At 48.9% G+C, this 9,273-nt stretch overlaps 1 protein-coding gene across 2 annotated transcripts in view; it reads right to left on the bottom strand.

Moving 5' to 3' along the window:
* Positions 1–2,122: 2,122 nt before the first annotated feature.
* Positions 2,123–9,273, bottom strand: part of Eif4e3 (eukaryotic translation initiation factor 4E family member 3) — a 30,304-nt gene continuing 23,153 nt past the window's right edge. Inside the window, exons 6-7 of one of the 2 annotated variants that reach the window (XM_078033598.1) lie at positions 8,210–8,365; positions 2,123–4,029 (exon numbers count right to left, since the gene is read on the bottom strand). In XM_078033598.1, coding sequence (XP_077889724.1) covers positions 3,983–4,029; positions 8,210–8,365 — 203 coding nt within the window. In that variant the 3' untranslated portion in view covers positions 2,123–3,982. Of the gene's footprint in view, positions 7,599–8,209; positions 8,366–9,273 lie in introns of both variants that reach the window. The other variant, XM_078033599.1, reaches the window with a different exon arrangement.

The following is a 9,273-nucleotide window of genomic DNA, read 5'->3' as shown; positions in this document are numbered from 1 at the left end:
ACTTATAGCTTCAATGTGTTACAAATAAGGTCTTGAATTTTGATGCATTATGTGAAAGATAACAGGAAACAAGCCCAGAACAGTATAGTTGGGTGGGTAGGGAATCTCCGGGGGCCTTTTGCTTTTTGAGAGAATAGAGGGAAACCTGTCTAACTGCTGCTCGGGAACTCGGCTTGGGGGGCTCTTCTCTGTACCTCATCCGTTTCCTCTTTGCCCTCGGTCTCCTCGGTGTCAACAGAGACAGTTATCCAGGCTTTTTATAGTCCGGAGCCACCAAATCCAGAATCGTTCTAATTGGCCTCCGTGTATTAAGAAACTCCCACAGTGCACAGGCAGCCCACCTTCTTTGGAATGAGTGAAATCTTCCAGAAACCCAAAATACAGGAAAGGTGTGTGTCTGTGTCTGTGTGTCTGTGTCTGTATGTGTGTGTGTGTGTGGGGGGGTACATGCTACATTCAGCAAATTAAAAAGGAAAAATAAATCCTATCTTTTTGTCTTCAGGCATACTGTTTGATAAAACACTTACTGTATCTCTTATTTGTACGTTTATTTACTCTCCATGACTGCCCCTAGGGCCGATGAGAACTGAGGAGTCGATATTATTTTTTTAAGCATGTCTAGAGAGTTCTCTATTTGACCCATTTTTATCAGGTGTGCAAGAACTAAATGTCGACCACTAAGAGTGATTTTTACACCTTCTAATCTACTTTGTATAAAAGCCTCAAAGCAACACGCAGTAGGATCTTCAAACAGTCCCACTAACATGGCTGGGCAGAGTCTGGGGCGGGCAGGGGCCTGTTGGCTGGGAGGCAGCGCCACCCAGTGACCAATGCAGATGTTGTCAGCTCTAGGTCAAAGTCAGGGTCCTGCAGAGCCTGCCTCACGGCCGGCCAAGGCCAAGTCACAGCGGTCAATTCCAGACTCCAGCCCTCAGGGTGGGCCAGAGAGGATGAGGAGGTATTTACAATAGGCAGCCACGTCTGGGCAGACATTTAGTGCTGACCAGGGAGACCTGCAGGGGACGCTAGGCCTCCACAAGGAGGCCAGAGTCAGAGGCAGCGTGCTCAGACTGGAGCACTCAGCTCTGGTCTGCTGGCCCCGTGCCCGGGGGAGGCACCGTGGGTAGGCTGAAGACTCTATCTGCCACTCCCCACTCCATCTAAGGTCCTCCCACTGTGCAGTCCTGTGACTGCGTGTGGGTCAACAGAGCTAGCCCAGGAGAGGCCAGGGCAGAGAGTGAGCATCACCTAACAGTGACTAGGATCCCGACTTTGTTTTCCTGTTCTTTCCCTCCATCAAGGGTACCACGAATTTATACGACATCATATTCCATGTAGAGGTTTGCTGTGAACTATCATCATTTCAAACGCGAGGGAAAGCTGGGGTGGAAGGGAAAACCTAAACATTGAGCCATATAGCACTTCAGAAAGTGCTTACACAAAAGAACCCAAAGGCCTACAAGCCAATCTCTACGGGGGCTGCTGGCCCTCACCTACGGGGGTCCAGCTCTCCTCAGGAAGCAAGCCCTATGGTGTGGCAGTCACAGCTGTGGGGGTCGGGGCAGAAAACATACCAGCTTCAGTCCAATTTCCTGGCTCTGTGTTGCAGACCCTAACAATTTGCAAGAAGACAAAGTGAGCCCCTCAAACTCCCTGTGGCTGTCTTCCCAGACTGCGAGGCCTTCCCTAACCAGGACCCGGCTGATGGACCCAAGATCCGCCCCAGCGCCGGCCAAGAAGGGCGAAGGGCCTAACACGGAGGAAGTCACATGCCCTGCGAAAGATTTCCTTCTATCTCAGAGGAGTATTAGCTTCTTTAATCTAAGAAGGTAATGAGAGGTTTTTAAACTGATTAAATCAGCTTAGTTCATACAAAGTCTATTATGACTAAATATTCAATTAAAACAATTTCCAAAGCAAAATCTGACAAAAATCCACTCTTAAAGTAATTTAGATGATAGGTTCTTAACATTTGGCAAATTAAATCCCTCTCATGGTTGGTATTTTCCTGAGGGTCAGAAATAGTTGCAGAAGTTCATTGGGACCAAAAAAAAAAAGAAAGAAAACCTACTCTGTGTACTTGTCAGGTTCCAAGATCATACACAGTAAAAACTGGAAATCATTAACATGAGCCTAACATTCCTATTTTATTTTATTTTTACTCCAAAGGCTACATACAGGCAAAAGTTAAACATGTCATCACAAATGCTTTAAATAAAAATAAAAATTCCAAAAATAAAAATTCCTCAAAATCCATTTACTTTATGGAAATATATATGACAATTATACTGAAGTTGATTTTATCCTTTTTTTCTCATCAATCAGAAAAATACGTATATTATAAAAAAGAATTTCATGTCCAGAATAACTTTTTTTTTTTAAATCCTTGAGGAATAATTCTAAAAGAAGCTGAATGTTCAGAGAAATGTGTGTCGTTGAGAGATACAAGTCCCAGACTTTTGCTATATGGACTCCATATTCTTATACCTCATAGTGGAACTGCTGAAAAAACTTGAGTTTAGAAAAAAGCACTTTTAAAAACGATGATTGGTGATTATCATGGCTGACGTGGTGAGCGATGGGAGGGAAGGGGAGGGACTGTCACCCACAGGCGCTGTCAACGGTCGACTGTCTGAATGGAGAGTCTTACTCAGGGACCGGAGCTGCCTGCCACAGGGTCTGGAAGTCCTGGTACCTCGAGGTCTGGGCCACGTGTGCCTGTACCAGTTCCCACGACTCCAGGTGGCCAGGAGGAGCAGGCACCTCCTGCACCTGCCCTCGCCCAGGTAAAAGCACCCAGTGGGACAAAGCTGAGTGAGGAGAACCGGCCCGTTTTGAGCGGGTCCCCCCGATCCCCACGCGGCCGTTTTCCTCTCCTGAGACTGGTGTTTCTTTTGCAGTGATTACAGTGTATGTCAGCATCGCCAACAGTCAATATAGGCAGGAGGCGCTCAAAGCTCAGGGCTGGGAATGCTCACGTGAATCTCGGAAAGGAGATCGAAGCTCCTTGTCCTAGGTGACAATGCAGGGGACAGCTGCCAGGCTAGAGGCCATGGGGATCCCGATTGACGGATCAGGGCGGATCAGAGGAGCAGGGCTCTTTCAACAAAACGTGATCGAGGGGATCTGGGAAGTCCTCAGTGGGGGAAAACACACCTCAACAGTGGAAGAAGCTCAGTTCAAACACTGAAAAAAATGATGGATTCCTCTTTCAATTGGAAACAGCAGGTTTACTACTAGGAGAAATCCCGGGCCGAGGCTCTGAGCCATCCATGGAAAAGGCCCAGCTGAAATTCTGGTTGGACCTATTTCCATGGAGGGTCCGAAAGACTTGGAGCCTGATTTCTATTCTGATACTAAAATGTGCTTGTACTTTTCATGTGAGGCAACTCTGACTGTTGCTTCCCTTTTACGGCTTAAGGAAAAAAAAAAGTTTTAAAACAGAAAATAAGAGAGAGGTGTGTAATGTCAGGGCAAAATCAGCCTAAGTGTGGTTTTTCTTTTCCCTGGGACAGAAGAAACAATGGCCACAGCTCATGGTTTGCAGGGATGTGTCACAACAACCAACCCAGAGCCAGGCTCCCCCAGCGAGTGCTCAGACTAGCTGGTACGTGGGGCTTCAAAGACTCATTAACTAGGGGAAGCCGGGCCATTCAGAGTGAACAGGGAGTGCAGAAAACAACAATTAGCCCGAGGAAGGAATTTTAAAGGGCCAAAAAAAAAAAAAAAAAAAAAAAATCCGAGTTAAAAGAACAGAATTTAAAAATTAAAAAAAAAATAATCTTAAAAAAAAAGCAAGGAACATGACGGTAGCAACCCACCCCACCTCCCCCACCCCACCTGCCGCTGTTGCCACTGCGAGTCCTAAACCCACTCTAAATTGACCAGCATCGGGCTTCAGAGGGTCTTCTCTTCACTCTCCCTCCTGATAAGACCGTTTCCAAAACACTCAGCAAAGGACAAAGAATTCTTTAGAGTGCAATTAGTGTTTTCCACGTCCACCTTCAAAAGCATGATGCTCTTCATGGGCTAAAGGACAGAAAAAAACAAAAAAAGAAAAAAAGGAAAGAAAACTTTAAGCAAAGGATGGGCCAACCCTCCTCCAGGCATCTCATTCCGCTTCCCCAAATTCTGGCAAGCGCTCAAACACCTTTTTTTTTTTCTTTCTGTTTTCTTTTATGCCAGTGACTGTTAGCTAAGGCGTGCACTTCCTGAGAAACGCAATCATGGAAATTCAAACAAGGCATCAACAGGCAGTGGGCATGCGGCCTGTCTCTTCTTGCTGGGCCTGCGAGGGTGACGCATCCCCAGCACTGATGGAGGGAAGATGGTGGGCTGCAGGCAAAGACCTAAGGGTACAGGCACCTAGAAGACGCACAGTGCCAGGCCAGCCGTCCCCGGCCATGCACCAGCCCAGCCGAGGATGCAGTAAACACCAAAGCTAAAGAAAACAAGAACCACGCCAGGCCATGCCAAGTCTCTTCTGCTTCCCTGCTAAACTCTCAGGAAACTCCTGGGTCTTTCTTTTTCCCCCTCTTGCCCCAGCCTCCCAGGGGATCCTCAGCCCCCTGCTGTCTGGCTTGCAAAATTAGGAATTATAATTGCCAACTCCAGGATAAAAAAAAAAAAAACCACGCAACAACAAATGTTTCCAAAGACTTTTAGAGCACAAGACGGGAAAGGGAGGCACCTATTGTAATAGGTCCTCCGAGGCGAGGGCCACGTTTGGGGACCTGCTTCTGGACCTGGTTAGTTATCACTGTGGAGCCTGATGGAGCCAGGGAGATTCAGGATCCCGTGTGTTGGTCCCCACCCTGGCTCCACCGCAGTGTGTCCTAGGGAGACTCAGGTGAGCTGCCCCTCTACTTCTGAAGCCCTCCCCCTGTTTTTCAAACAGACTCATCTTCAGACTATTGCTGGGCAGTAGACGTGACATCCTCTTCATTGGGCCAGCACCAGGGAGACACACCAGGCAGCCCCCAGGGTTACCTGGGGTTGGTCGAAATCCTGGGAGTGGCCTGAAATCTGACCTAATTTAGTGCTTCTTACAGCTATCGCTTTGCAAGTATTTCCCTGTGCTTGCTTTTTTTCTTTCTAAGGAAGATATTTTAAGGCAGACACGAAAGGAAGCCTGGTTTGGCCTACCATGAACATTCCGTGCTGCAGAGTCAGAGAAGCCACAGACAAGAGCAAAGCTGGTCTACAAATGATAAGGCCGGAGACACAGACTGCCCGGAGACTCTGAGTACTTTTAGGTGTGAAGAGCAGTCTGGGCTAGCCTTCACGTCAATGCGGCAAGGCACACATAACCGTTGAAGCCATACTGCACAGCACTGGGAGAGGGGTCCCGGAGGGTGCTCTGGGAACCTCAGGGCAGCGGGGTGGGAGGGGAATGGACACTGCTCTCCAAGCCAGGGGGAGCCAACTTTTCCTGATAGTAGCACTTCCTGCTGCATTAAAACAGCTACAGGAAATATGGATACCAACGGGCACTTGCACAGGCCAATGAGACTACAGACTCTGAAATTTGATATTCATATAATTTTCATGTCTCACAAAATATAGTTCTTCTTTTGATTGTCTTCCAGCTATTTAAAAAACCATCCTCTGGAGCACCTGTACAAAAGCAGGTGAGGAGGGAAGGAGAGGGAGATAGAGACCTGGCTCAGATTGCTGGTTTGCCTGCCCCGTTTTCAATAGTGTTCACTTCAGGGAGGACCCTCGGTCACACCTGGGATGTGTGTGTGTGTGTGTGTGTGTGTGTGTGTGTGTGTGTGTGGTACCTGTACACTGTGCATTTCTTTCTTTCTCTTTTTTTTGGTACGGAGTATTGTACCCAGGGGCACTTAACCACTGAGCCACATCCCCAGCCCTTTTTATTTTTTGAGACAGGGTTTTCCTAAGTTGCTTAGGGCCTTGCTAAGTTGCTGAGGCTGGCCTGGAACTTGCGATCCTCCTGCCTCAGCCTCTCGTATGGCTGAGATTACAGGTGTGCACCACTGTGTCGGCTGTGCACCAGGAATTTCTTGCTGAAATAATTAATCTGTGTGGAAATCACGCAGCAATGGCCCAGTCTTCACCCAACCCCTAGAGGCTGTGACGGAACATGCTGGTGAGCTCCACTGTTACCCAGCTTCTACACACTGGTGGACACTGACAGGAGCCCATGACCAACACAGAATAAAGGCTGGTTGGCGATTTCTACCCTAGGTTGGCCCGGGACTACTTTGGGAGCTGTGGGTCCTGATTTTCGGGAAACCTGGCAGGGCCCTGCTGAGTCAAGGTAGCACTGTCCGTCTTCCCATTCCAAATTCTGAGAATCTTGCGAGGTTTACGTGCTCCTCTGTGCCATGACAGTGTGGGTTCCGCTGAGACTGTAGCCAGTCCTGCATTGCTCACAGGCTCGACCTCGGCCCCTACCGTCAGGTTTTACCCACCTTGATCAGCTGGCAGGTGGATCTGCCTTCCCGTGTGCCTTTTCTCTCCCACCACCTGCTACCACATAGCCAGGCAGAGTCCTCCTGCCCTGCTCCTGCGGCCTGGTCATGGCCGCTGCCCTACCACCAGCCTAAGCCCCCGTAGCCTGATTGCCTAGTGAAACATGCACACCAATGCTGACCCTGCGGCTACAGGAAACCTGTTCTTAGGATTCTGAAGAAGAAGGGACCTTGCAGATCATCTGTTGCCAACCTCCTCCATGCCCAGGTGAGAAAGGAAAGGGAAGGTGCTGCGGGAGGGCTGCTCTGGGCGGCAGCTCGCATCCTCAGAGTCAGCACGGGCTGCTCAGAATGGTGAGGGACGTCTCGGCCCCTTCGTGAGCGGCAACAAAGCCCATGCCCTTCTGAGTTTCTGCTTGTTGGTCTTGTGGAGCAGAAAGAGCCTTAGAGGCCTTTAAATTTATATCTGGGGTAAAGATGCAATCAATGTGTCCCTGAAGAATAAAATCGGCACTGACCAATGTGGCCTTTCCACGCTGCATGGCCATCAGACTCCTGCACAGCGTGTGGCTGGTCTCTTTTATTAACCTTTTCTTTAAAATTCAAAGGATTGGTGTCTCCTGAGCACCTGCAGCACCCCATCAGTCTCCCCAAACCAAGCCTGAGCTGTCTGCAGGTGACCGGACAATTCCCTATATGGGGCGCTAGTTTTCATATCACTACCTTTAGACCAACTCTAAACAATCTGCTATTTTATTCTTTTTTGGAAAGGAGTTGGGGAAAGAGAGATGATGATGACATACATGTATTTCAGCAATTCTAAGATGTTCCCATCCCGCCTCCCTCATACCTGAGGAACTATGGAATTGAGATTATGCTCAGAGTGTAACTGGAGACTTTTTTCCCTCCTTAGTAATAATAAGAAATGGGACCTCCTATCATCAAGAGCATCTTAGATTTGATGAAATACAGTAGTTAAAACAAACAAACAAACAAACATGGGTTAGTAACTTCGGGGAGAGTTTGGGACGTAGGAAATTTATCACACGTCTGTAGGGCTGTCCACTCTTTCGACTCCCTGTTCAAAGTGTACCCTGAAGCTCGATCTTCCCAAGACTGGCTTAGCAGCCTTAGGGTGGTTTCATTATGAAGAAAAGATGACTGTTTCAAAAGAACACACAAAGCAATGCACGTGGGTCACGATGGAGACAAGGGTCACACAGCTCTTCACACTGCTAACACTCCACACTGTGCGCGGAGTCCTGCTCCTCTCTGGGCCCCAGCCCGTGTCCTGAGCCAGGCTGAGGCTCGCAGTAGGTTCAACCATGCCTGCGCGGGATGAGCGGGCCCCCCCAGACACAGACGTTTTACATTATAGACTCCCGCTCATGAAGGGTGATCGAACATCTACCTGCCGGCTCATATAATAGCAGTTTTTTGTTATTGTTGTTTCCAATGGAGTCTAATTTGTGTGTGTGTGTGTTCCTGAGAAGGACAAATTCAAGTTCAGAGTTAAATGTTTGAAACCACAGACACAATGTGTTCTTCCTTCCCGGAGGCCCGCAGTTAGGCGAGGTTAAAGCCTCATTTTAATTTTGAAGATTGAACTTGTTGATTTAAAAAAAAAAAAAAAAACCTTTGGTGTGTTTTGTCACCTCATCTGAGTGGCAGGATTTCAAGTGGCCCTGCCTGTGCCTGGCCTACCACATGGTCTATGTTTGAAAGTCTGATTGAATAAGCTGCAAAGTAGTAACTAAAAAGGAAGCACTTACGTTTATAAAACACGGCCTTAAAGGAGATGTGGGGCAGGAGCTCATGGATCTTGTCGAGGACGGTGGCTTCGCCCACCAGGGAAGCGTCTACATTCCAGACCTGGACGACATCTTCCCGGTCCCGCACGCTGACACTCACTCCTATGACTTCGTCATCTACGGGAGACGGGGAAACAGGACTGAGACGGCTTCAGGTCTGTGGGATCACTTTTACGCACCTGTGCACCTCAAGTCAGGTGGGGCGGGAAAGTGGGGTCTCGGAAGCTCGTGGGGAGTTGTTTTAACGGGGTACAGCTGGGAAGGCAGAGGTGTGCACGGCACAGTGGTCTCATCCCCCCCGGGGGCTCACATAAAGTGCTCCAGCCCAATGCATTTTCCAGGTAAGTCATTTTGCCCTTTAAACCTGTCACCAAAGCTTTCTTTCCATTTCTTACCCAGGGAGGAGACTTTCTCTGCAACAGGTTGCGCAATCCCTGCCCTCGGAAAGCCAAGTGCACTCAAGTGAACCCTTCCCTCATGCCTTGCCTAGTTGACAAGAACGTCCTGACCCTTTGCCACACTCTGGTAGAGCCTGAGGTGGCTGGTCCCTTTGCCCCAGTGCAAAGCTGTACGTCTGCTTTCTGTGGCTGGCCTGCTCCTTCCCTGGGAACCCTTCCCGCCCTCTGTGCCTCCCTCCGGCTCTCTCGGGTTGCACTGAAGGGTGGACTGAGAACCAGGGACCATCTGTTAGCACTGTGTATGGAGCTGGAGGGACACTCCTTGAGGCTCAGCTGGCACCGTCCTTCAGTGCATGGCCACGGAGGCTGCCTGCACGCATTAGCAAAGGATTTTTTAAAAATATTATTTATTTTTGGCTTTGTTTTTTAAATGAATCTGATTCCAGATTCAGGGCTGTCTCGTGGACCGCCAATGGTGGCCACACAGCAAGGTTTAATCACTGGTATTCAGCCTTTGCTGAGGTTGACAGGCAGGGAAGTTAATATCAGCACAGGCCTTGATGCTGGCCTTCCTGTCCACGGCAGGGCATGGAAGAGCTCGGCATCAGTGGGGGATGTGTGGGAGAC

Source organism: Ictidomys tridecemlineatus, chromosome 16 (assembly GCF_052094955.1).
Source record: "Ictidomys tridecemlineatus isolate mIctTri1 chromosome 16, mIctTri1.hap1, whole genome shotgun sequence".
NCBI classification, from domain to species: Eukaryota; Metazoa; Chordata; class Mammalia; order Rodentia; family Sciuridae; genus Ictidomys; species Ictidomys tridecemlineatus.
Note: the sequence above shows the minus strand (reverse complement) of the source record. Positions and strands in the feature narration are given on the sequence as shown.